This window comes from Molossus molossus, unplaced genomic scaffold (assembly GCF_014108415.1).
Source record: "Molossus molossus isolate mMolMol1 unplaced genomic scaffold, mMolMol1.p scaffold_m16_p_8, whole genome shotgun sequence".
Lineage (NCBI taxonomy): Eukaryota > Metazoa > Chordata > Mammalia > Chiroptera > Molossidae > Molossus > Molossus molossus.
In genome coordinates this window covers 9,569,437-9,597,178 of record NW_023425402.1, presented here as the reverse complement: position 1 = coordinate 9,597,178, position 27,742 = coordinate 9,569,437, and the positions used below count along the sequence as shown (strand labels likewise).

At 54.4% G+C, this 27,742-nt stretch overlaps 1 protein-coding gene across 2 annotated transcripts in view; it reads left to right on the top strand.

The window, feature by feature from the left end:
- BTBD9 (BTB domain containing 9) overlaps nt 1-27,742 on the top strand; it is a 446,601-nt gene extending 418,859 nt beyond the window's left edge. For both annotated transcript variants that reach the window (XM_036249375.1, XM_036249376.1), the window contains exons 10-11: nt 8,812-8,890; nt 26,689-27,742. In XM_036249375.1, the coding sequence (XP_036105268.1) occupies nt 8,812-8,890; nt 26,689-26,880 (271 nt within the window). In that variant the 3' untranslated portion in view covers nt 26,881-27,742. The remainder of the gene's footprint in view (nt 1-8,811; nt 8,891-26,688) is intronic.

Here is a 27,742-nt window from a genome sequence, read left to right as displayed (position 1 = left end):
TGACTGACTCCTCTCTCTCTCTCTCTTCTTTCTTTCCTTTGTTTTTTCAGCTGCTAACCTTTCCTAGTAGGGAGAGAGATGTACCAAAATTTACTTAGCTGCTCCCCAGGGATGGGCATCCAGGTGGTGTCTGTTCCCTGTTCACACAGCACGTCCACAGGGTGTCGGCGGCTGTGCGCGTGCAGAGTGCCGCTCTCGGGTGCGAGCATCTCTTGGTGCTGGTTGGGGTGTGTCCACTTACACTTCTTCCCTGGCGGGTACGACACCACCACAGCCTGTGATCAAACTGAGATTTGGGGTCAAACACATTTGTTTGTTTTTGAGTCTATATCTTCATGGTTCTAAACTGTATGCTTGTTCTGTTTCTTAGTTCTGTTATCAAAGTTATCTGTGGTCTTCCTGCTTTGGAAGACGGGTTTGGCTTCATTGCCCTTCCCCAGCAAGTGTTCTCCTGCTCCTCCTCTCCCCATTCTCCCTCTACGAGGTCACTTCCTCTGTTCCATCCATAGTACTGCTAGCACGGCCGCGCGACTGCTGTGCAGAGCTAGGCCGCGCAGGTGTTACCATCACCTTTCTTGTCTAGCTTGCTTGTTTTTCCTGGAGTTAAAATTACTTATTGTTATATATGTATATTTCATTAGTTTTCTAATTCTCCCCCCTAACTGTTGTCAGAGCGATACAAATTCTCCCAGCCTGCTCTGATGTCAGTTTGGTTTTTCCCACCTGAGAAGGCCCCTGGGAGCCACCGTCGACCTCTCTGTCTGGGCGGGTTGCTCTCGGCCAGCCCACAGCCCCTGTCCCATCCGTCTGGGCGGGCCGCTCTCGGCCAGCCCACAGCCCCTGTCCCATCCGTCTGGGGGGGCCGCTCTCGGCCAGCCCACAGCCCCTGTCCCGTCCGTCTGGGCGGGCCGCTCTCGGCCAGCCCACAGCCCCTGTCCCGTCTGTCTGGGCGGGCTGTTCTCGGCCAGCCCACAGCCCCTGTCCCGTCCGTCTGGGGGGGCTGCTCTCAGCCAGCCCACAGCCCTCCCGGACTCTCTCGTCATCCATGAACGCCCCTTGCCTCAAGTTTATGCCGCAGCCTGTTTTCTGGACTCCATGACTTCATTGCCTTCGTTTGATACTTCGTTTTGGTGGAGCACATTTTCCAGTAGACACCTATGAATGCACCAAAAGTAAATTTTTTGAGATTGATGTCTGAACGAAAGTTTCTTTGTTCTATCCTAATACTTATTGATAGTTTGGCTGGAAACAGCCCTCTGGCTGGGAAGGAAGCTCTCCCTCTGCATTTGGGCTGAGGGGCTCCATTATCCCCTCGCTCCCCGTGTTGCTTCTGAAACATCTCCCGTGGCCTGGTCCCAGGTCTTCATGTTGACCCGCGTGTCCCTGCAGAGCCTCTAGCTCTTCTCAGGCGTCTCAGCGGAGCCCACGCCCTGGCGGGGTTTCCTCATTGGGGGGGGGGGGGCCTTAACTCGGAGCCCTTCCTGCCTGGGAAGGTGTCTCCTGCTGCTCCCACAACTTGCCAGCTCACACCTCCGCTCTTTCCTGGACACCTCTGCGCTTGGTCCTCTCTTCATCCTTTCTTCTCTCTTCCTCTTATTGTGTTTCTTCTATTTGCTACCTTTGTCATTTTATTTGACATTCTGGGAAATTTCCACAACCTCAGCTTCTAACTATTTTGTTGAATTATTTATTTCAACCCATAGTTTATGAGAGCATTTCCTTGTTCTCCGAATGTTCCTTTTCATATTATTTATTCTTATTTCAAACATGTAATAATACTTTCTCTTATCATTCTGGATGGAATATAGGGTTTTTTTCTGAAGTATTATTCTGCTTACTGAATTATAGCTATATCCTCTGAGTTATTTTTATTTTTTATTTGCTTTTGGTCTCTGTCTTTCGTGGTAGAGTCTTTGATGGTCCTTGACTGGATGTTTACCTTTAGGAGATAGGCGTTGAAAAAGCTGTCTGGGAACTTTCTGTGTGTGGGTGATTTGGGGGCCTCACTAAAGGTCAGTGGGCAGGGGTCACTGGCACACCCTCCCAGTCTGTGTGGCATCTCCTCCATTCCTGTGGGTCTCAGCTCCGCTGTCCCTGTACCAGGAGAACTTCCTCAAATGTGTTAGCTAAAGCAGGGTTCCCCTTCCCCTCCATCTACTTACACTACTCTGTTTTTCCCCATAGCCCTTCTTTAACTAGGATAAATTTGTTTGCCTCTCTCTCCCACTACAATAGAAGGTTCTTGAGGGAAGAGTTTAAAACAGGGCCTATTTCATAGGAAGCACCTAATAAATATTTACAGGAGGAGGGTGGAGGGACAGAGGAGAAAGGTCTTTCCTCTTGGGCTGGAGAGTGTCCTGCCTGGGGGTTAAGCCTGGATGCCCAGAAGTCTCCATCTGGGATGCTATTCACTCCACGTGATCCCTGGCTCTCAGCTGCTGCAGGACCCCACTGCTCTGCTGTGTCCAGTGCCCCAGAGTCCAGACTCTGTGTTCAAGGACTCCAGAGTGAAATCTGTCTCCTGCCAAGGTGGAAGGGGACCGTCCCCACTGCGTAGGGAGAAGAACAGGGGGGTTGAGGAATCCACCTGCTCCTTTTACCTGCTTTCAACTAGTGCTCTTGGTTCAGCCCCTTACACATCGTCACCATCAGCTGTGGCTGGTGACGCAAGGACATGCGCCTTTGTGGCTTCTGCAGGGTGAGTCCAGTGTTATTTCTCTGAGGTGTTGATGCAAAGAGATGGTAACATCTCCTTACCTTTCTGTTTTGTGTTCGCGTGAGTGTGCTTGTGCGTGTGTGTGTGTGTGTGTGTTATAACACACATATTAGATATGAAGCATTTATTAAATTCCCGGCCTGTGTTTTTGGTAGAGGAAGCAAAGATTTACCATGGGACTAGTTTGGTGTCTCTGCCTGTCTGGCCCTGGCCAACTGCTTTCTGGTGGCCGTCCCCGCTGCTCAGCAGGTCTGCTGCAGAGTTCTGCATTCACACTCTGCAGTGCAGGCAGCAGAATTGTGTGTTCCCAGAGCTGGACAGACCAGGCACCCCTTGGCATGCTGCACAGGGTCCCCGCAGACAGCAGGACGAGGCTTAGGCTGGGAAGCCATTCTCGGAGGTCCTTTCTCCTGTAGCTTTAGGGGCCCGTGCAGTGCTGTCCTTCACCCAGAGCCCTGGCACAAAGCCTGCGCTTCAGGTGGTGCCACTCCCCCCACCCGGCCTCTGCTGTCCTCTGCTCCTCCCCGCAAAGGCTCGGCTGTCTGCAGCCAGTGGCCCACCGGGCAAATCCACACCCTGTGAAGGGATAGCTCCACTCCTCTCCCTAAGTCTAACATTTCCCTTCAGTTCATTCTACCTCTGCAAATTCTCACAGACACAGCCGTGGTTTTACAGTCGTCCCTTGTTTATCGCAGTTACTCCGTTCCAGACTCTAGCGGTTGCACCTGGCGTTGAAGGGTTCCTGGGGTGCTCGAATACAGAGGCCTACAGTCCACACGTACTGTAATTTTAATTGTAATTGTAATACAGGGTGTATAATTGACTCCGACAACCAAGCGTGCACTGTATCATTTCCACTGTCCCGATCAACTTTTTAATGAATATTTGAGAAAACCGCGATAGAGTGAAGCCGCGAAAGTCGAAGTGCAAAGCGGCGAGGGACGGCTGCAATCCCTTTCTCCTTCCTCTTTCTCTTCATTTATTTAAAGAACTGTCTAAAATACAGAAAAGATTAAAAAGTAATGTAACATTCTCACATACTTATCCCCAGAATTGACTAGTTAATATTTTCACATATACTCAAGTCTTTTTTATTTTAATCAAAGAAATAAAACATTCCAGTAAATGTTGAAGTCTCCTTTGTTCCCCCAAAGTAAACCGTAACCCACCCTCTCCTCAGAGACAACCACTGTGATGAATTCAGCTCCGTCCTTCCAGAGTATTTAAAACGTACTCTACAGGCACGTATGTCTTCACGAGTAGCCTGTGTGCAGTTCTGGGTGTGGCCCCACGCGGTAGGTCATCCTCTAACTTGCTCTTGGCAAACCTGTGTGTTAGGTCCTCCACAGTGATCCGTGTGGGGAGGAGCACCCGCCGAGCCCCCCTCTCCAGGTTTCTGTCTGGTGAACGTAAGACTTCACAGTAGTGGCCAGCAGTTACGATGCCTTGTCCACATGCCATGCTCTGTTTCCTCACTGAATCTCACACCCCTGAGTGGTTAGTGCTGTGACCCCCGTTTCACCTGGAAACTGAGGCTTTAGGAGGCTGGCATTTGCCTGAGGTCAGCTTGTAATCACCAGTGGTGTGTGTGATGTCCAGTCCCGGAGTCAGGACACCAACACATACTCGAGGTGTTGGTCGCACTCTGGACCCCGGTGACGGTGAACAGTCTGTGCCCCAGCCTCTCCATTGTTGGGAAGTTTCTCATTGTGACCTTAGGCGGAAGGAGCACAAACTAAGTCATTAAGCCTGGCTTCTGCAGTGGCTCAGGGACACTGACAGATAACGCACCTTCTCTTTCTCACTCACCGTCCTGCCTCGGAAATGGGACTCCAGTTGGCTGCCTACCTGCGAACAGACGGTTGGGAACCAGGTGAGATCCATCGTGATCATGAAGCATGTGGGAACCTACATCGTGGTCTGTGGGGACGGGGGCCTGTAGGAGGACAGGTTGGAGCCTTGTCCCACGCTCCCCATCAGCAGCTCACCCCCATATTCCAGCCACGTCCCTGTGATTTAATATTCATTACAATGTTTAATCCTCTTACTCAAGCAGCAGCCCCAGAGAGATTGTTTTAAATCTCTTGTTTTTCTGGTTTGTTTAATTACTACTATGGCAACAACATTTTTTTTTTAGCTTCATGTATATCATATTTCAGCTTCATTGTAGGTTAAATTAAGTTTTATGGGTGGGCCTGGGAACCTAATCAAAATTTAGAGCTTTATTCCTCTGGAAAAATTGCCTCTAAGCTTCAAACAGCTCGTTAGGAGGGCAGTTCTGGAACACCACCAGTCTGCGAGCTGGGCCTCCGCTGTCGGTACTGTGTTCTGGTGGGTTCTGGAAGGACAGCGATCCCCTCGGAGACTGTAAGCTTCCTAAGAGCAGCCGCCGCTTCTGTGGACGCCCCGCGCACCAGCGAGTGCCAGGCCCACGAGTGTGTTCAACACATACTTGTTCCTTCCTCCGAAGCCCGGCCACCTGGTCTGCTTCCCAGAAATGGGTGCTGATGGGAGAGCCTCCGCAGTCGTCGTCGATCATACGCCGTCCATCTTGCTGGCGCCCGGGGAGTCCCGGGAAGCACTGTCTTGCCCAGGTCCGTTGGGCTGATGGTGACTGTAGTGGCAATAACAGTGTCAGCTCTTGTTTTCTTTAGCACCCAGGATACACCAGCACTGCTCTAGGTGTTCCACACTTTGTTAATATATTTAATCCTCACCAAAAACTTTGTTGATAGTTATTGTTATTATCAGATGAAGAGACTGAAGCTCAGAGAGGATAAGCCATTTGCCTGAGGTCACAGAGCCAATAAAAGCACAAAAGTGAAATTCAAACCCAGGCATCCTGACTCCAGAACCCATGCCGTGAATCCCTGGGCCGTCCCACCCCTAGTCCATGAAACCCCAGGACTGAGGCCTGCTGTCTGACTGTTGCGGGGGCCCTCTCGCTGGTCGTGCCCTCCTGGACGGCAGCCTGAGCAGTAGTGAGATACGTGCTTTAGAGATGAGCACGTGTGCTTTCTGCCAAATCCAGACAGTACAAAAGCACAATAAGTGTCTCTTAAAATTCTTCTCTCCAAAACTAAAAGCTTTATCAACATTTTGTCAGACATTCTTATAGACACCTTTGAATTCATATGTGTATAGGTATATATTTATAGTGATGTAATTGGGACCTCATCTGTAACCAGGGGGTGGTGGTATGTTTGTCACTCTTGGACACATGAGGAAATGACAACCCAGGGAAGGGGACAGACTTGTTCCCGGAGAGCCAGACAGTGCCAGTGCCAGGGTTGGGGCGTCAGGCCTGTGTGGGCTTTTATGGTTGGGGGAAGTGCTCAGAGCAAAGACTGCATTGTTTTTTGACACCCGTTGCTCCCGTTCAGACACTTCTTTCCACCACCCAGCGCTGCACCTGACCTGTGTGGGTGTCATGCTCCCAATGCTCCCTTGTCTTCTGGGAGTGTTGCTACCACAGAGAGACTCGGGGTGGCCCTGGCAGGGCAGCTCAGTTAGAGCATTATCCTGATACACTAAGGTTCCGGGTTTGATCCCTGGTCAGGGCAATACAAGAAACAACCAAGGAGTGCATCAATCAGTGGAATAACAAACTGATGTTTCTCTTTCTCTCTCTCTCTCTCTCTCTCTCTCTCTCTCTCTCTCTCTCTCTCTCTTTCTCTCACACACACAAATCAATAATTTAAAAAAAGAGAGAGAGATTCAGGGTAATTGGCGAGTAGAGATATTTCTACAACTCTCAAAAACAGCGGCGGACTCAGGATGGAGTCAGGCTGGTGGTGTTCTGGCCCTGGGGAGTCATGGCTGCGCGGCCGTGGGGATTGCACAGTAACCCCAAGTGTGGCTCCCCGTGAGGATGCCCACTGCAGTGCTCCGTCCTGTCCAGCAGCCCCAGGCTGGTTGGGAGCAGCTGGGGGACACGGAACCTGATATTTGAGGAGGGAGAGATGCTCATCACCTCGTCCTAACCACCTTTCCTCCTACTGATACTTTGGTCCTAGGGTTGGAATCAGTTTTGCTGAAAATGGAATCATCTACTCACCTCTCAAGCTGTGTCAGTGAAAATGAACTCTAATGTGACTAGATATTAGTGTGATGTAATGAGGGTTGGTATTAAATGGAGGCCTTTGGATCTCATTACTCCTCAGATGCTCCCCCTGCTCAGGCTGCTGCCCTGCGGGCCCTGCCTCCCCAAGGGGCAGTGGTGCCAAAGCGCTGGGCCCACTGCAGACACCTGGCATGGTGTCGGGGGAAGGGCAGAGGGAGATGGCCAGAGTGGCAGCAGGTGGAAGGAGGGCGAACCCAGCGAGGCCTCACTTCCTTCCCAGAGCCTGCGGGTCCTGTGGAGGGAGGGAGGGCGGGGCCTCCAGCGGCTGGCCGGCTGCCTGCACTCTAAGGGCCACAGGCTGGTGAGGACCCTGAGCCTAAAAGGGTCAAGTTTCACCTTTACTCCCGGGAGCACTTGAAGATTTTTTTGATAGGCTTAGGGCTAGAAAGCTAAGAACAAATCTTTACCTTCTCCACACCCACCCTCTGCACCCCAGTCCTGTTTGTGAAACTGACTGGAGCCTAGTGTTGTCACTTATCCCAGGCCCGCTTCCCTTTCCTGGATGGGGGTCTGAGAGGCAGGGCCCCACGCAGTGGACCCCTTGCTTCCCCGGACCTGCCGGAAGGACATGAGTCTTTCGTTAGTTAGTTCCATGGCTTCGCCAGGAAGTGGCAGCCAGGCCTGTGAGAGCCCCACAGGCCACACCCTCCCAGCAGACTCCCCAAGGACCCCTGTGGGTCTGGGAGCAGACAGTCCCCCACAGAGCACAAGCCAAGAGCGCGGGCTCGGGCCGGTCAGATGGCATCACCTTCATGTATGAGTAATGGTGTTGTTACAAGGAGAGGGATTTTTCTTGTCTGTTTCCAGAAAACTGCTTTCGGAGGCATAGACTGTGCACACAGGATGGTAACGGCTTTTTAATGACCTTAAGGGGCCTGGTGTCCAGGCAGCAGTGAATCAGTCTCAGTGGGAAGCTCATAGAGAAGATGGAACACCTGAAACCAGAGGGGAACACAACCACAAACACATACACTTTCTCTGGTGGCTCACCTAGTAATGAGACCGGTACGGGAAGCAGCTTCCAGCAGCCGGCTTCCCCACTGCAAGCGGAGGAGGGGCGGCAACAACCCCAGCTCCTCACGTTCCTCGCAGAAAGCATTACTGAGCCTGCGCGGTGGGCGCTGGGCTTCCTCCCGTGCACTCTGCACTCTGACGCCTGGGAGCCGTGAACCAGGGGCGCAGCTCCTCCTCGCGGGTTCAAGGTGGTTCCGCCGGGCTTCAAATGAGCTGGCCTAGCCCTGCTGACCCATGAGGAACTGCCTTCAAAATACTGGGGCTGCTCTGGGGCCCACTCAGAGCCCAGGGAGTCGAGAATAAAACGTCTGGGGTGCATTTGGAAGCTGGAAAGGGAGGTGGACGCCTGTGGGAAATTGCCTCTTCCTCCCCAGGTGCCATCCCTTGCATGGGGGGGAGGGGTTCAGACAGGAGGGCTGGGGTTCACCCCACAGTGAGTGATCCCCACTTTTCTAACTACAGTGCTGAGGTTCCACAGCCCTTCTACCCCACCCACAGTCCCGCCTTGATTCAAAACTGTCTTCCTAGAGCCCTCCAGTGAAGTTTTGTGACTGCTCAGATGTGGCTGTTCAGCCATAGGCCCCTGGACCAGGCCTGTTTCACGGAGAAGGAGATGTGTTTCATGAAATTCCCTGACCTGGTCCCTTTTATGCTTGGCCACACTCTTGTCAAGTTCTTGTCAAGCTCGGTGGGCACTTTGCACTTGTGTGTGAAGAGCTTGTAAGAACCACACACCTTCACAGAGGTAGGAGCACCTCTTTAATGAGACGTAGGCTCTGATGGGACACAAGGGACCTGCTGCTGCCCTCGGCCACACATTCCGTGCAGCCTGCCCTGGCCCTGTCCCCCAGCCCTCCTACAGCACAGGCCTCCCCAGCAGAGGACAAGCGGCCTTCCTTGTCAGAGGACTCGGTTAACTGCCCTCTGACTAGGCAAACGGTTGTGCTTCCTCCCACAGGTCCTGGCAATCAGTAACTTTTGAGAGACAGCCTGCCTCCTTCATCCGAATCGTTGGAACACACAACACAGCAAATGAGGTAAGGGTCTCCTTTCTTGAAAGACGCTGTGATATTTCATGATGTTCAGGTAATGCTACACCCCGAGTTAAGTGGAACTGTTTGTTCTCCTGCTAATGGCCTGTTGTTGAGACAGCTTGGTACAGAAGAAAGTCCTGCTCCCACACAGTGGGGACATCATTATCATTGCTGAGTGCCTCTTCACCGGCCACTGAAAGCCAACTCCTGTGGCTTTGCCCACTCCTCCCGCCTCTCTGCGGAACTGCAGCCACAGGGACCTTGAAAGGTCAAACGCCCTGTCCTCAGAGTCTCTGCCTTCCCAACGACAGCTATTCAGAGGCCCCTGGGCTCTCTGAACCCGGTGTTTAAGGAACCCCACCCATGGGGCAGCCCTGGCGCATAGTTGCTTGTTTTCTGTCAGTCTGCGGGGTCCCTTGCCGCCTGCCCCTCCCACCGCACAGAACTGATGATCAGTCAAGCCCCTCCTTCCAGCCCTGCTCCCCCTGGGCCCATGCCTGGCTCCCAGGGACAGGTGGTCCTTCCAGTGGACCTTGTTTATAGATGTTGCTTCACCTTTGGATTTAATGAGAGAAAAGTGGGGGATTGTTTCTTCCGTTTTGGTGCCCACGATCAGGGCAGCAGTCAGCTGAGGGGCTGGGCCTCAGACATGGCCATGCTGTTTTGTCTGGAATGGAAATGGCTGGGGAAAGGGCACTGGGGTCCTCACAATGAGTGCAGGCGAGACACCCCTGGGTCACGGAGCCTCAGCTCACACTCTGGCTCGCCTCCACCCCTTGTCACCTTCCCCGGACAAATTGTCAGCTCCACTCTCTGACCCCTGGTGCCCAGACCTGCCCGGCCTCCCTGCAGCCTGCCCCACAGCCCTGCCACCCTCCACTCCCATGGGCTCTGGCATGTTTGCTGGAGGGTCAGGTCGGCTGTGACCCGCGTGCAAGTCCTGCCGTGGCCTAAACCTTTCCTGTGCCCAAGAGTGAGCCCCATTAAATCGCAAATTCAAACCCCGTGACAGGTCAGGAGAGAGACTGGAAAATGGCTTTTCCCTGCTTTTTGAACAAGAGGCTTCTGCACGAGCTGGTCTGATTCCGCACATTGTGTCTGTCGGGTTGGGTTCTCCAGAGCACATCAAGGTGCTTCTGGTCCTTTAAAAGCATTTTTTAAAGTAAAAATATTGTGATAATTTATATTAATTTTGCCTTTTTATTTATTTAGAATAAAAATGATATACACTCGCCCTGGCCAGTTTGGCTCAGCGGTTAGAGCGTCAGCCTGTGGTCCAGAGGGACCCGGGTTCGGTTCCCGCTAAGGGCGCGTACTTCGGTTGCAGTTTGTCCCCGGCCCTGGTTGGTCGTCGTGTGGGTGGCAGCCACTCAATGTGTCCCTTTCACATCGATGTTTCTCTCTCTCTCTCTGTTCCTCTCTCTCCCTCCCACTCTACCTGAACAAAAAAAAATGGAAAATGTCCTCGGGTGAGGATAAAAAAAAAAAAGACCCGGGTTCGGTTCCCGCTAAGGGCGCGTACTTCGGTTGCAGTTTGTCCCCGGCCCTGGTTGGTCGTGCGGGTGGCAGCCACTCGATGTGTCCCTTCACATCGATGTTTCTCTCTCTTTCTCTCTTCCTCTCTCTCCCTCCCGCTCTATCTGAACAAAAAATGGAAAAATATCCTCGGGTGAGGATTAAAAAAAAAAAAAAAAATGATATACACTCATAATGTGTTTCTTGCAGAGAACTTATAAATAGAAGCCTGAAACTTTTTCTCTTATCTCTTTATTTCAAAACAAACCCCAAAATTATAAAAGTAAACCAATAGATAACTTTTTTTTCCTTTTTCTTTCTTTTTTTTTTTTTTTATCCTCACTCCTGGATATTTTTGCATTTTTATCTTCAGATAGAGCGGGCAGAGGGGGGAGGAAGAGAGAAAGAAACATCGAGGTGAGAGAGACACATCGAGTGGTTGCCACCCACACAACCCCAACCAGGGCCGGGACAAACTGCAACCGAGGTACGTGCCCTTAGCAGGAACCGAACCCGGTCTCTTTGGTCCACGGGCCGACGCTCTAACCGCTGAGCCAAACTGGCCAGGGCCCAACAGATAATTTTTAAAGCATGAAGGTAAAGAATTCTAAACATCAGGTCATTAAAGCACTTTTTTGATCATGGAACAAAAATACATTAAAATCTACATTTTAATACATATATGAGCCCATAGTTTTTAAATTTTTCCAATAAATCCCAATTTTTCTTACCGCTTACATATACGTTAGCTAAAAGGAAATACTTTTCATTTGCAGTCACTTGTTTCTTTTATAAAACATTTTTTCAAAAAAGACTAGATCTGCCCTGGCTGGTTTGGCTCAGTGGTTAGAACATTGGCCCACAATCCAGAGAGACCCGGGTTCAGTTCCTGCTAAGGGCATGTACCTCGGTTGCAGTTTGTCCCCGGCCCTGGTTGGGGTTGTGTGGGAGGCGGCCACTCGATGTGTCCCTTTCATGTCGATGTTTCTCTCTCTCTCTTCCTCTCTTTCCTTCCCACTCTGTCTGAGCAAAAATGGGAAAATGTCCGCGGGTGAGGATAAAATAAATAAATAAATGAAAAAGACTAGATCTCTCTTTAATCTCTAAGTGAGTTCTGCAGTTATATATCACAACAAAGGAATGTTCACTCAGAGGGCTGAGAAGCACTGGTGAGTCTGACCAGGGTGCCGACGCCGTCGCCTCCGAGACCAGAGGAGGACTCACTTCCATCCCACAGCTCTGAAGCTGGAGGGCAGGTCCCTCCCTAACAAGGCCCCAAACTCTCTGCCCGCAGCCAGTCTAGTGGGCTGGCCGGAGGTCGCGCTGTGGCCGTCACGCGAGGTGCGTGCTCGGCTGCCTGCATGTCCGCTATTGACCAGGAAAAAGCTTCAGTGGAGCGTTGCCCATGTGAAACACCTTAAACTGTGAAAGTGTGACCGGTGACCGGACCATAACGCATGACCTGTAAGCTTACAAGAGGGACCAAATGTTGAATTTTACTGGGCATCAAGCACGTAGCAAACCCTCCAAGAGGATGTTCTTCACTGTGTGTCACTGGTTTCTGGGACGTCATGTGGAAGAAGCAGCAGCCCCTGTCTTAGGCACAGCAGGAATATGTGAGTCAATATGGCGAAGAGGCGCAGGGGCTGTATTGAGGGAAGGGGTGATGGGCTGGTCGGCAGAGGACAGCAGGAGAGGGGCTGGGGCAGAATCCGGGGACCGGGACGGCCCTGACCCTAGTCCTCTAGGAGCGGGACATGCCATCATGTCCCATGGGGTCAAAGCACCTGTGTCACAGTGGAGGGCGGTACAGAGGGGAGGCAGGGTTCCCTCAGTGTGACCCTGCTTGTGTGCCAGGCGACCTCGATGGCCTCTGTTTAGGCAGAGCCAGAGTCTGTTTCCATGTAGATGCTGAACGCTCCCCAACCCGAAGGCTCTGTTCTAATTTCAGAAGCATGGATGGACTTGTTTCTTAGCATGGGAAGGTCAGCTGGTCTGTGTGATAACAGAAAGAGAAGTGTGGGCGAATGAATAGCCTAGCACGTCCCCTGGGTAAGACTGTTTCCTGCAGGGCTGCCCCTTCAGAGAGGCGGGGTCTGAGCAGGGGACGGTGGCGAAGGTGCAGCGTGGAGGCTCCTGGGAGTTGAAGAGCATTCCAGAGAGTTGGGGCTGAGCTCTTCTGGCAAAGGTAGAAAGGGACCTGCACAGTGTCTGAGTGGCCACAGCAGCCAGCAGCTGTGGGCAGCAGCAGTGGAACTGCCCTGATCTCCAAACATCTGGCTGCTGTTGGAATAGCAGAGGCCTCCCGAGCTAAACCAGGTGGTGATTTCCTGCCCAGTGTAGGTGTGTGTCTCTCTAGCACCAGTCGGCCAGGCCTTCCTGCACGCAGGGCTCACTGTCCGTCTGCTGCATGTTAATTTCCCTCCCTTCTCTCCCTCGGTGGGAGCCAGCTCATAGGTGCCGGCAGCCTGGGCAGTCTGCAGAGGTTCAGATTTCTTGATCACCTGTTTTGGTACACTTCTGATTTCTGGCGGCATTTCATCCCGCTTCTCTGGGGAGTGTATGTCTGCTGCGGGCACCTGTCTCATCTTCCTCTGTGAGTGCCGCAGCGGTGAATTCATTTAATGTTCTAGCGATGTTTATGCTTCTGTCAATAAATCCCCTAATGTCTGCCTCTGAAAGACTACAGACTGCACCACTTCCTTTAGTGACCTCCTGCCCCTTCCTGTGTACTCGCTGTCATCCTTGTCTTTCACCCCAACTGCTTAGGACATTTCCTTTCATTCCCGTGTGTGCATGTGTGTGTCATGCTCTGCTCCTCTCTCCTGTGCTCGGCATGCTCCTTACATGGCTTGTGTTTCCTCGACCCTCGGACTTCTTTTTGCACATCCTCTGCACCCCTCCCAGGGCTGCCTCTGCCGTCCTCTCTCACTTCATGCTAGACGACAGACACATGTCCGTTTGTCTTCCAGCACAGCCACCCTCATCCCGCTCTCCTGCGGCTGTTTGCATTCATGTGCTTCTTCCCAGTCCCTGAGCCAAAAAGTCCTCCTCGTTCGCTTCGTGGAAGCCTAGTCACCGACTCAGCAGTCGTGTGGTCGCTGGGCCCACCTGCCTCAGCTGCTGCTTGACTCTGAGCTGCTCAGGAGGCGGACACGTCTCCCTGTTCCCTCTTGTCCAAAACGGTTAGAAATGGGGCTCTGTCGACAGCAACACTAGCGTCACAGGACCCGGAGTTTCAGCTGCAGTGATGGTCAGAGCTGCCCTGGTTCTGATGCTGCACTGCTCACGGGCCCTCTTATCTCATTCATCACCGTAGGAACCTTGAAGAGAGCAGGCTGGGCCCACGTGAGCCTGCCTGGAGCTCCGGAAATCAAGTCTGTGTAGCAAAAGAAAGAGAAGTTCTGCCTGTTTCTTTTTGTGACTTTTATGGAAACCTGGGTTTGAGAGCAAGTTTAGTGTGACTTTTTTATTAGGCATTGAGCTCATGGGCACTAGCAGCCCCAAGGGTTAAAAAGGACTGTGGGAAAATCTGGCTCTCTGCAGTGCAGAAAGATGGTTCCTGCTCAGCAGAACCCACACGCACGCCTTCGCCAAGTCAATAACAAAAACTGAAGATGGTATTGACAGGCTGTAGGCAGCTCTCAGGGTTCTGTGTACTTATCGAATGTATGCAGCTGAGGAGAGGCATGCCGTATTTATCTTTATGTCCCCGGCACCTAGCATGGGCCTGGTGCGTGTGCACATAGAGTACCTGGTGTCTGAGGGAGTGAGTGACTCCTTCGGTCTGTCCATCCATCTCTCCGTCTCCCCATCAGTCCACCAAATACAGCAAAAGATTTAATCATTCAACTTGTTGTCGAGAGACTACGGCATTCCAAGGCAGAGGTTCTGTCGTCATACTGAGCAGTTTCTTAAACCAGAAACCTTTGTCAATGGGAAAACGTGTATGCAAATGCCCCAGCATCTCCTAGCTTAGGGTAATAATAATAATAATAATAATAATGTTATAATAACTGTTACTTACTGAGCACTTCCTGTGTGCCAGGCCCTATTCCAAGCCCTTTATGGTTATTACACTATGTAATCCTCATATGTGAAGTAGTTTCTACTCTCACTGCATTTTAAAAATGAGAAAACTCAGTCCCAGGTGCTGGCAAAGATGAGGGGCGACGGGCAGTTCTCATCAGTGCTATGGGAGTATGAACAGATGCAGTCACTTTGGAGAGCAGTTTTCTACCAGGGTTGAGTATGTGTAGCCTGCCCTGTGACTAAGCATTTTCACATCCGTGTACAGCCTCTAAAGGAACTCTTATACAGGCTCAGGACGCATGGACGAAGATGCTCACAGCACTGCTATTCACACCAGACCACAGGGACACCACCCAGTGGTGCAGCTGCAGGGAACAGACAAGCAAAGTGTATCATGTGGTCCAGGGGGTGCCATCATGCACAAGGAGGGAAACCAGACACAGAGAAAAACATATGGTAGGATTACATTCATTTAAATGTCAGAAGCAGGCAAAACTAAGCTATAACATTTAAGGATATGTACACAGGTGGTGAAAAAAAATTGAAAGCAAAGGAATGATGATTATTAAAGTAAGAATTGCGGTTTCCTGGGGTGGGATGGCTTGGATTAGGAAGGGCCACGTGGAGCGACCACAGCACCCCGACAATGCTCCTGGTTCTTGACCCGAGTGAGGTACACGGTGTTCACTGTGTATAGTTATCAACAACCTGTACATATAGTATGCATTTCATGCACTTTTTAGTGCCTGGTTTTCACAGTAAATGTTTTGCTTTAAGCAAAAGGTGGAATTTGGTGAGGAAACAGAAGCTAAGTGAGTTCAGTGGTTTGCACAGGGTCACCTCGCTGGTGAGTGGCAGAGCCAGGATTTGAGTCCAGGCACTCCAGCTCTGACATCCATGCTGCTGTCTCTCCCAAAAAGGTGTAACAAAGCGTAAAGCTGCGGAAATGAGCCCAGCTCTGCTGTGGCCCCATTTTCTGAGTCAAACCCCCGTGAGCAGGTAGTGCCTGTGGGCAGCCTTGTGCAGCAAGATCTGGGAGAGAAACCAAGGCAGGGCCCTTCCTGGGGGCTGCAGGTTCACTGCCTGAGAGAAGTCAACCCACAGGAAACGGACCTTAGTTCTAGTGACTCCGAGGTGCAGAGGAGGGAAATGATGTGGGGCCGGGTCCTGGAAGGGGCTTTCCTCGCCTAAGAAAGGGGTCGAGTGAGCCGCCCTTGGGAATTGAGGAGCTGGGAATGAGATGGTGTGGGGAGGGTTTTGGAGGGCGGGGAGGGTAGCAGATCCCTCTGCCCACCCCATGCTCTGCCCATGCACCAGTAGCAGGAGGCTCTGTGGGAGCCCAAAGGCACCAGCAGGACAGAAAGTCTGCTCCTGGCTGCTTGAGCTGCTCCTCCAGACCACTCCACGGAGCCTGGAGTGAGCGCAGTTTATTTACACACTTCTGTCAGGCCCTGAGTGGCTGTGGGCTCCCTGTGCCATCCTTGTTCCCATAGCAACATGCGGCTCTAGTGAAGAAAAGAGATACAGTGACATGGACTCTGTTTAAAAAAACAACCACCAAACCCCCTTCCTAGCCTGGTGATGGTTGTTTCCCAGCTCCCAGCCCCCAGGTCTGATCACGCCCTCCGGCTCCCTGAGGATTTCCCCTGCAGCTTCCTCTGGGGGAGTCCCTCTGAGCCCTGAGGATGTACCTCGGTCCTGTGCTGCCTCCCAGGGCCAGCATTCCTAGTCTGTCAGCCCAGGATGGACACAGACATCCCAGTGGCAGAGATTCGAGAGATGGGGAGCTAACAGACAGGCAAGTCCCTCCCTCTGACTAGTGGTCTGGGAGGAAGACCCAGTCCCAGCCCTCAGGCTCCTCCAGCCAGGATGAGACCCAGCCGTCCAGGGGTGCACGTGGCAGAGATGGAGAAGGGATGCTCACAGACAACCTGCTCGGGAATAAAAATAACTAAAAGAAACCAGGTTTGAGATGGCACCTGGAGCTCGGTGCTGTGTACTAGAAGCAGACGTGGCATTTGTAGGGGCAGGACTCGGTGGGCCAGAGGGAGGCCAGCCTGTGCCTGGAGTTCGCACAGCCGTCCCAGCAGGAGCCTTTGCCTGGGTCCCCACCACACTGCGCGTCCGGAGGGCAGAGAGCGTGCTGTGGCGTGTTCGTGCGCCAGCACCAGCCCAGTTCCAGCCCTCAGTAGCCCCTCCATAAATCAGACTGGGGCCAGAGCCTTGGTGCAGGGTTCTGAGGGAAACCGGTCTCAGGGCCCATGTGTGACAGCCTCGACCGGAGGACGGCGGGAGGACGGAGGTGGCACCGAGGCTGTGACCCCCATGCCTCTGGGGGGCAGTAGGGCTGTGCTGGCTATGAGGAAGTCCAGAAGCATGTATTACAAGAACAGAAAGGGTGAGGGGTAGTTCAAGGTGACCTTCCAAACAAAAATGTGGATGTGAGGACTGCGTGTGCAGATGATGGTCAAGGCCAGGTGTCTCGAAGAGGCAGGCTAAGGAGAAGTGGCCTGAGGAACAAGTGTAATGAAGGGGCAGGGAGTTGGGGAATGAGCTGAGGAGGACGGAGAAGTGTGTGGAGACCTCAGCACTGGTGCTGGCCTCACCCCCAACCTGCTGTGTGACCCCCCCTTTCCCAGCAAGTCACCACCTCCCTGGCTCTCAGGACCCTGGCCTTTAAAATAAGGAGAGTGAACAAGATCTTCAAGGTTCCTTCCCAGTGAGATGGAAAATATTTAATTTGTAGCCCGATTATAAAAGATCCTTCTGTAGGCATCTTTGTACTTGAATGTGTGTCATGAATATGTTGTTGGGGAAAGAGGGAAATGACACAAAGCGAGCACACGTCCTGTTCCAAGCACCCCACAGCCTCTGGCCTCGGAGCAGCAATAGTTCTGCACCAAACACCTGGCCCGGGAGAAGGTGCCAGAACCCGCGCAGGCGGTCGGAGCCGCTGAGCCCGGAGAGGAATGAGAAGTCAGCCTGGGAGGAAGCCCCAGCGGTGTCCTGCTGCGAGCCAGCAGGTGGGAGCCAGGCCTGAGGTGTGTGTGGTGGGGAGGGGGCAGCGGTCGGGAAGGTGCCTTAGGCCACGCCTACCTGTGCTGCCGGGAGCGAGAACACCCCTGTGCGGTCTAGTTACCTGTCAGCGCCCCGTAGCGCATGGGTGAGGCGCAGCCCCGGACTCGTGAGCGCAGGTGGAAACGAGGCGGGCGCTGGGCGGCCGGGGGCTGGTACTGTCTTTGTGGGCCTGCCGATGTGAATGTGGGACAGTGACTTGGAGAGTTCCACTATCGCCGCATCTAAGCAGTGTCACCAGGAGATGAGGAGTGAATGCTTGTGCGAATGCCCAGGGTTTCCTGTCGCTCTGGGCAGTACTGACGAGTGCAGCTCACAGTCTGGAAACGGCCCCATGGAACGGGCTTTTACCTGAGAACAGTGTTTCGGTCTGGTCAGATGTCCATATATAAAACTTCAGTTTATGAAAAGGGGTATTTTGTTGGAAACAGTTGCTCTTCATTTTTAAAGGGACAAAAGTGAACAGCCTGAAGAAGGATCCTCGTGCTCCTGCAGGAGACGGGGAAAGACGCGTCACCGCCCTCGGGGTCAGTGAGGGTGATGGCTGAGTGGGTGCAGGCTGCGGCCCGACCGAGGGGTGCCCCCCAGGAGCCCGCCTGCCTGCCTGCGGGCAAGCATCGCAGAGGCCGTCTCCATTAGACAGATACTGTTTGTACTGGTTACCATGAAAGAAGCCTGTGGAAATTACTCAGGAGAAACCAGAAAGGCAAGGTAGAGTCATTGACCACTTTTATTAAATGTTCCCAATTTTTGCTGCAGGTCAGGGTGGACTCTTAGGCCAACTTAGTTTCGAAAATTAGCAGAGGCGTCTCTGTTTTTAAAAACCTGGAAGGTATGTGAACAGTGAGTGCCGGGGGACCCTCTGAGCCTCAAAGTCTAAGGAGAGGCACAGACAGCGGAGTCAGCCTGATCAGCCCCGGGAGGAAGAGCACCCGGACTGCCTCCTCCCTGTCGAGAGTCAGGGCTCCGATGAGGAGAGGCGGAGGATACTGCCCGCCCCCGTGCGTAAGGACACCCCGAGACGGCTGTGGCAGATTCATACCCGGTGCTAAGGTCCAAGTTAGCCGGCTCCCTCCGGACAGAGCCCAGCCTGGAAGCTGGCTGGTGAGGTGCCCCCGTGCGAGTGCGGCCATCTCACGGGCTAATGGGATGCAGGATTGCGGAGAAGGGAAGGGAGAGATGCGGGACTGTGCAATGGCTTTGCATAAATCAGCAGTGCGACTCTGCCCTGTACGCCTCGTTCACTTTGGACACAGCCTTCCGAGGTGTATTGCGGTGTTGGGAAGGTTCAGAGGAAAGAAATTGAACCACACAAGCTTCTGAGCAAAGAGAAAGTCAGGACTTGGCTGTTCTACCTAGAGGGAGGCCCACAGGTGCGTGGTGGGAGGGGAGCTTGGGGGCCAGGGGGAATGGGCCATACATTTCCAGATGGGACCCCTCACCCCTTGTGGTAGTGCGACTCCTCCAAGACATCGGCTGCTTCCTCAGCTTCCTGTGAAAAGAGCCAAGGCACCCACCTCTCACCCTTCATGCACCCCTCCGGGGCCCCAGCCCCACCGCATGGCCACCACTGAAAGAACCAGTTTCCCCGTGACAGGCTTACTTTCACCCCTGCTCCCAAGAACGTGTTCAGGACACCCACAGCCTCCTCTCTGGATGCCCATTGGCAACAGGTGCACAAGGGGGCCCGGCACCCCTGGGGAAGGAACCCCAACCTTGCAGAGGCGATGATGGTGCCGTGCAGACACCTGATGCTCCCCACCTGAAGCGGTCTGCGACCCGCAGGTGCTGGCTTGGCCCTGGCGCCCGTTAGGTACAAGGCTGGTGGGCTGGGGCTGACTGAGATGAGGAGCCAGCACACTGTTCTGCCCAGGGGTGAGCGGAGCCCTCCTGGTGTGGCCAGGCCGCCGGAAGCCGGGTGCCAGGGCCCAGACCTTCATCTGGAAGTTCTCCCTGTGTCCCTTCTACCTGGAAGGCCACTCCCCTCCCTGTCGGCCTCCCAACTCTTCAAGGCCTAGTTTATGGCATCTTCCTTTCCGACCTTCCCTGACCTCCCCTTCCAGGCAGAATTAGTTTCTGGTGTTACTGATCACATGCTGTTATTTTCTATGCCAGGCAGGCCTCCTGCCACTGGGATGGGTGTGACCTCGGCGCCTCTGCCCTACCCTCTCCCCCGCTGGTGGGCAGTGTGCACCTTGGTCAGTGTCCCTGTTCTGTGCGGTTGTCAGAGTTTCAACAGCAAAACTAGTGAAAGGATCTCAGAGGAGTTACAGGTCCTTGGTTGGCTGAGCCTGGAGCCTGGGCCCCCGTGCCCTCACCTCCTGCCCATCTCCTCCCGGGGATCTGGGGTCACTGCGGGCCCTCTGCTTTCCTGTCAGTCTCACTGGGTCTGTTATCAAGGTCTGTTGTTCTTCATTTAAAAATGAGTCTTTTCTGTTTATCCCAAGTTGTTCAATTCTGCCTCGGGGGATTTCAAGTGTTCACCTAAAAATAAAAGGCCTTTGAAAGTGAGAGGCAACAGGCATTTATTTGAGATTAAAAAATAGCTATTCAGGCAGCATTACCTTAGCCAGAAGCCCAAATACTGTTCCAATTAGGAGGCAAAGACCATGGGTATTCAAGAGGAAGGGAAGGAACATTACGTCAACAGGAGGGCATTTCTGTCGGTGCAGAGAACATGACACAGTGATGGTGGTTCCAACCAGGCTGGTTGTCCTCACTCCAGAGCCTCTCCCCCTGGTTGCCCTTGCAGACCAGCCTTTGGGGCGCAGTGCTGCTTCGGGCATGAGCAGAGGTCGTGTGCCCTGTTCTAACACCCCGACCTCAGGTGTGAGACGAGCCAGGTAGTTCCTCTGGGACAGCAGTCTTTAAAGAGGCTCCGTTTATATTGTTATGATCTTTTTACATGAGGTTTAAGTGCTTGTAGTCACCCACTCTTATATTATCTGTTGCATATACATGTATTCCTTTTGTAATATTTTAAATGAAAGGAATATCCCTTTTTTTTAAAAAAAGTATTTTTTCTTTATTGATTTTTAGAGAAAGAGGAAGTGAGAGGGGGAGAGAGAGAGAGAGAGAGAGAGAGAGAGAGAGAGACAGACATCAATGAGAAAGAACAGTGATTGGCGACCTCCTTCTTGCCCCCCACTGGGGACCGGGCCCACAACCTGGACATGTGCCCTGACTGGGAATTGAACCAGCGACCTCTTAGTGCATGGGTCAATGCTCAACCACTGAGCCACATGGGCTGGGCAAGGAATATCCCTTTTTAAGAATCTCCTCCCTCTGGAGTACCTAGCTCCCTGGCCAGGTCTGGGCCAGTCCCTCCTTGGGTCCTCCGGGCTGTGGCCTCTTGCCTCCACTGCCCCCACTCCCACCTGCCCCCACCTTCTGTGGGCTTCTTCCTCTGACCTTCCCAACTCAGCTCAGACATCCCCTCCCCCAGGAAACACCTGACTCCCCAGACTGGCTGGGGACCCCTTCTCTATATCCTCATGGCTCCCCATATGCCCAGAACTCTGCTTGTTCGCTAAGGTGTCCTCCTGGATGGTGCACCCTGAGGGGCCAGGACTCCAGGGCCGTGCGCAGCAGGGCCTCATCAGTGTGGGCATGAAGGCATGAAGGCATGAAGGCTGCTCCGGGACCTCCTGACCTCCAGCCCATTCACAGCCAGCCTGGGCCACACCCACTGCGCGTGTTCTCTCCTCCTGCCCTGTGCCCTTTTCTGAGCCCCGCCTTCCTTAGCACGTCCCTGCCGCCCACTGCACGCTCCACCTCTGCAGTGAGGCAGGCCTCACCCCCTTCCCACTGCCAGCACCTCTCTCACCTAGAATCTCACTCTCGGCTGGTGACTAATGAAAGTTACTGTTTCCTGTGTGTTGCCTTTGATCGGGCAGAGCCCGCCTGGCCCTCTGGAAATGCTCGGGGGACCCTCATTAAAGTTCACTGGGCCTTTATGACATGCTGGGGACACCAGGGTCACAGACCACAGCGCAGCTCTGAGGTGGCCTCGGTCTTCATGTCTGGTCGCAGGGTGAGCCACCCAGAGCCCCAGGGGGCTCAACAGGCAGGTGGTGGCTGGGACTCCAAGGGCCTCAGTTTCCCCCAACCTAGATGGAAGGGTCCGCCTGAGCCCGGGGTGTCTGGGAGAAAACCAAAACAGCCGGCGGAGCTCTGCTCTCAGGACTGTTGGGTGTGTTGGGGTAGCAGCCATCTGCATTATTTTAGAGCAGGTTTGGGTACAGGTGCAGTTAGCATCACTGACGTAGAGAAGTGGGGGTGACACGAGGTGAGGAGCGGGCATCAGGCGGGTGGCGTTCACGGAGTGTCACTGCAGACGTGTCTGCCCAGGCCTGCTGCCAGCTCAGTGCAGAGCAGAAAGCCACCTGCCCTCTGGACAGCGTCGCTTATGGGGACCCTTTCTGGGGTCCAAGCGCATTCTAAAGAACCAGCCATCAGTCAGAGCCAGGCCACACTGAGATCTTTTGTAACTTTACTTTTCAGTCCTGGGTTTTCATTGATTTGTTTGTTCTTGTACAAGGCCCTGAGCGGGAGAAAGGATGAGCACCCGGGATCCTTGAGCTCAGTGGGGACCCAGAGGCAGGAGGGCGGGCTGGGCCTTGGGCAGGAGGCGCCGTGAAGCGTTGCAGTGAGGGCCGGGCAGAGCTCACCTGGAATCAGGAGGCTGAAGAGAGAGGAGCTCACATGAGAGAACATGGGGACACCAGGGTCACAGACCACAGCGCAGCTCTGAGGTGGCCTCGGTCCTCATGTCTGGTCGCAGGGTGAGCCACCCAGAGCCCCAGGGGGCTCAACAGGCAGGTGATGGCTGGTTCTTTAGAACGGGAGCGCAGAGGAAGGAGACAGGGCAGGGCAGACCTGAGGCAGTGCAGGGTGAGCACCGGCTGGAGCTCCGAGGACAGGCGTTGACGGGCCAGAGTGTGACTTACACGGATAACCGATTAAAGAACCCGACTGGGTCAGGAAGGGGACGCGCAGACAGGTGCCCCTTCGGAGAAGCTGCAGGCGGGCACAGGACAAAGCCGGGTGGGCGTACTGAGGACGAGGACAGGCGTCTCTGGGGCAGCGAGAGTATCGGAGGACGTGCAGGAGCGGAGCTGTGTGGCGGTCGCCCTGGCTACCTGTCCGGTGTGTCCCCAGTGCCCCATGCTTGGAAAGAGGAGTGTTCATAACCCACCAAAGATGGTCTTGTCACTTCAGATGTTTCAGGGAGGTGAAGCCGATGGAGAAGACAAGGTTAATGTTGCCACTTAGGAAAGGCTTTTCAAACGTACCCTGCATTGCTCAGAGCTCAGATAGTTTTTAAATGTCCACGAAAGGCCCTTCCGTCTGCCTGTGACAGGTAAGCGCTTGCAGACGGGCCGGAGAGGGGGATCTGACATAGAGGGAGAGGGGCCAGGGCCAGCGTGCGGCAGCCACACTGGGTCTGCCGGGAGCGCAGGCCTGAGCTTTCAGAAGAGAAACCCGCTCACTCCACGAGAACAGTCTGCCAAAATGAGGAGAACAGGCCGAAGACAAATGCCTCACTTAGTCCTAACATTAGAGTTTGAAATGTGAAATTGGAAACAGTGGCAGATAAATGAATTGAAGTGGGAATATGGAAAAAATAGTGATGCAAGAAGGTAAGCACGGAATTTTATTTTAGATGTAATTTCACAGTTGATATTACATTTGTCTTCCCTGTGAACTTGATTCCACCATGGATAGGTGTATGTGTGTGTGTGTGTGCACGTGTGTGTGCATGCGTGTGTGGTGTGTGCACATGGTGTGTGTGCATGCGTGTGTGGTGTGTGCACATGGTGTGTGTGCATGCATGTGTGGTGCTCGGGCTATGGACGATGAGAAGCTCCCGCTGGACGTGGGCAGCCCCTCGTCCCCTCAGCCTTGCCGCAGTGGTACTTCCTGAGCCCCTACAGGCTCCTCTGCCTGGCCCTCCCTCAGGGCAAGGGGTGGGTGTGCAGCAGCCTCGCCCTGCCTTCTGCCCATGTCCAGGGTACCAGTGCTTATCCCCTCCCGACGACGACGACGGGTCCTTAACCAGGAACAGGCTCACCAAACATGGGCAGATCCCAAGTTCACTGGCTCCTCTCCAGCCAGCAGGCCCTGGGGAGGGAAGGGTGGAGGCCTCCCCAAGGAAACAGGAGGATTGGGCTCCCCTGTGCACACTGGGTGGGCCAGCAGTGTGTTCTGCCCTCAGGGGCTCAGCGTGGCCACACCCCTGTGCCTTGGGGCCTCCTTCCAGCCTGTGCACACAGGCTTCAGGCAAATCCACAGGACTGTCCCCACTCACAGTTCCGCCTTAGCATCTGCGAGTTCAACACCAGCCTTACAACAGGTTTCCTCCCTTACCCAGGCCTTCGGCTGGTGTAGGAGACGCCGAGGACCACAGCCAGAAAGCCTGGGGCCAGGCAGCAGCTGTGGAGAGCCTGTGCCCTCCCAGGCGTTTCTCCAGGAGGCTTTGGTTCCAGAGCTGGTCCTCTGCCCCCGGGCCTGCAGCCACTTCCTGTCCCATCACTGACAGCACCCCAGTTTCCTTAAGACTGACTTTCTTGGGCCCTGGGGACCCTCAGGAGCTGGAACTCACCCATAAATCCCATTCCAGCTGAGGCCTGTCTGCTCCCTGCTGCCCCTACACTATCTTCTCCTCTGCCTCTGGCTGGGTCCTGCGGCCCCCTCATCCCCTCGGCCTCCCCAGGGAGCTGTGCAGCCCGACCCTACAAGTGGGGACTTGATGGAGCCCCCTCCTCTAAACCTGACTTCTAGTAAGCAGCCAAGGCCCTGTCTGTCTTTCTCTTAAATACCTCCTGGGCGTGGCGCCTCCCCTAGGCCTCTGCGGCCTCACTGGGAGCTCTCACTGCTGGTTGAAGAAGCTGGTGGCCCAAGCTGCTCCCTCCCAGCACTGTCCTCTGGGATGTCCCACATCCTGTCACCAGCACCTGCACCCGAGGCAGAATCTCTGCTGGACGCACAGGCCGGGCCATCAGTCCCTGTGGGATGAGCAGATGACGAGGGTCCCTGCTGCAGACTGACCCCCTCCCCCACGGTGTGCTGCTCAGGTCCGCCCAGATACCAACCCTCCTCAAGGCCCCCCGATCCCTCCCCAAGGCCCCCGATCCCTCCTCAAGGCCCCGATCCCCCAACTTTCCGTGATCCCTCCAGAGCCTGGGACACTCCCGCCCTCCCTTCCCCCAGAGCTGTGTCCAGGGCCCTTCGGTGCTGCAGGGACCCCCTCACGCTGTGTGGGCACAGGTCCTACAGGAGCTTTGGAGAGACGTAGTCCTTGGAGCATTTTGAGGTTGAGAAGTGAGATGTTTCTGGAGTTGGGTTACTCCTGTCACTGAGACAGGAAACACTAAGCAGGAGGTGGAAGGGAGGCCTGGTGCTCAGGAATAAACGCTGATGACGTGACGTGGGCTCAGCCAGCCCAGCGAACAGACAACCATGAGCCCCTGGAAGACTCACGCCCGCGGGCACCTTGGAAATGGTTTCATAATTCCAGAGAAATTCCAGTTACATTTTTTAAAATTACATGAGTTGTGAATCCACTTAAGGTCTGAATTTAGACTCTCATTGAGGCCACTTCACCCTCAGGACAGGGACGGAGGCGGCAGGCCCTGGCCATGGAAAGCTGTGTGCCCCGCAGGCCTGGCCTGGCGAGGGGTCTGCCCAGGGCAGGGTGTTGTGAGTTCAGTCGCGTTGAGGCAGTTTTAGAAAATACAGAATTTGAGGATCTGGAAATTGATTTCCTCAAAGCTCCCACACACCTGTGTCCCAGACTGAAGAGGCCACTGCAGAGGCTGTGAGCCCCCCCTGAGCCAGCGCTGGAAGCCAGTGGAGGAGGACCCCCGAGGCCTGAGGGAGGGGTGGGGGTCCCTGCAGGCTCTCCCCTGCTGTGCACTGGCCTGACCCCCGCCCCGCCCTCCCCACACCTGTGTTCTCAAGGTCAGGGCCAGGCCCACCCTGTTGGCCAGCGTGTGTGCCTGGTGCCCTGCCTGCCCGCAGCTGCCCGGCACTGACAACAGGCTGGGAAATGCTTCCGCAACTGGGGAGGTGGACCCCCTGCCTCCTGGACCTGGCGGTGGGAGCCCCTCTGTGCCCCTCTGTGTGAGGATGGTTACTCTAGGTGGCACAAGCCACATCAGGGCGAAGTCCCCTCCCCAGCATATAATTAGGTACCCAGAGGGAGCCAGGGAGGGGGCTTCTCTGCACCCTTACAGAAAAGCCTGGGTCTTCCCTGGGCTGACACACCCTGTAGCTATTTTTTTTAATCCTCACCTGAGGGCCTTTTCCCATTGATTTTTTAGATAGAATGGGAGGGAGAGCCCTGGCCGGTCTGGCTCAGCCGTTAGAGCGTCGGCCTGCGGTCCTGAGAGACCCGGGTTCGGTTCCCGCTAAGGGCACGTACCTCGGTTGCAGTTTGTCCCCGGCCCTGGTTGGTCGGGCGGGTGGCAGCCACTCGATGTGTCCCTTTCACGTCGATGTTTCTCTCTCTCTCTCTGTTCCTCTCTCTCCCACTCTACCTGAACAAAAAAATGAGAAATGTCCTCAGGTGAGGATAAAAAAAAAAAAAAGAATGGGAGGGAGAGAGAGAAACATTGATTGGTTGCCTCCCGCACAACCCCAACCAGGTCGGGGATTGAACCTGCAACCCTGGTACATGCCCTTGACCGGGAATCGAACCCGCAACCCTTCTGTCTGTAGGCCGACGCTCTAACCACTGAGCCAAGCCGGTCAGGGCCCCTGTGCTTTTTTTTAAGCTACAACTTTGCTGAGATAATTCACACACCATCCAAGCCACGATTTAGAGAGTCCAGTTCAGTGGTGTTGAGGGTCCTCGCGAGCGGTGACCATCACCACCGTCCGCTGGCCCACTGACTTCTGGCCCAGCTGCCCACTGTGAGTTAACTCGCTCATTGGAAAGAAGAGCGCCCGAGACATAAGTGGCCAACAGGAGAGGAACCAGTCCATGTGCTTTTACCTGAAAGGGGACTACAACCTTCCAGTCGCTGCTGGGCGTCTCCCCCAGGGACAGGGGCGCAGGGCAGACTTCTTCCAACTCCCCGTGGCAACCCCAGAGCCGGGCAGGACAGTGCCCCCCGGCGGTGGCTCCAGGTGGGGTGCTGACCCCTCACTCACAGACCTTCACCTTCTCTCACCAGGTGTTCCACTGTGTCCACTTTGAGTGTCCGGAGCAGAGTGGCCAGAAGGAAGAGAACAGCGAGGAGTCGGGGACAGGAGACACCAGCCTGGCGGGTCAGCAGCTCGAGCCCCGTGCCCTGCAGGCCCCCGGCAGCTCCCTGCCCTCCAGCCCAGGCTCCAACCCTCGCTCGTCCAGCCGCCAGCACCAATAAAGGCTCTGAAGCGCAGAGACTCGGTGGGCCCAGATGGCGGCAGGAACGGCCTGGGTCTTTATCTCCGCCCTCCCCCTGCAGACGGGAGCACACAGAACAGGTCCGCTCCCCAGGTCAGGAAGGGCCACTTTGTGCTCCTCGAATCAGGCCGGTCTCCAGGGGGAGAACATGAGTCTTCAGTCCTCATCAGTCCACCATTAACACCCTACCTCTCTAATCTCCCGGGCAGGGAAGGGAAGGAAGTGGCCAGCCCACGCCTAGGAGTGGCCTGTGGGCCTGGAGCGAAGCCACACGTAGGCCCTTAGCACCTGGAGGCACCTTAGACATGGGTTTCCATAGCGTTTCCTTTTATGGGACACCTCACCCTGGCAACTAAATGACTTTTTATTTCTTTTAGTTACTCTCCATTTGCTGAATCATAGTGTTCTGGATCTTTCTGAAATGCTCAAACAGCAAACCGCTTGCTTTAACCCCTGTGACACTGTAATTTTCTTTCCTTGGTTTTGAACGGTTAAGCGTGGGTGGAGAGAGAAGCCAGGTGCCCGTCTCCTGAACGTGGCACAGGCCACCATCGACACCTCGGCTGACAAGAAACCTCTGGGAAGTTCAACGAAACACACAGGAGCAAACCAGCCTGTGGACGCTGGAGCAGCAGTCACCCGAGCTGCTGGGTCCTTAACCTGTCGGTCCTGAGATGCATCCCGCCTTCGGGAGGCTGACAAGGAAATAGTTACTGAGCCACCTGCTGATTTAATGTGCAGAAGTCCTTGTGTGTAACCTGTACAGCTTCCCACTGGGCAGGCCTGTCTGCAGCCCTCCGGGTGTGTGAATGCAAACCTGGCCCTTTGCACCCGCGTCCTCT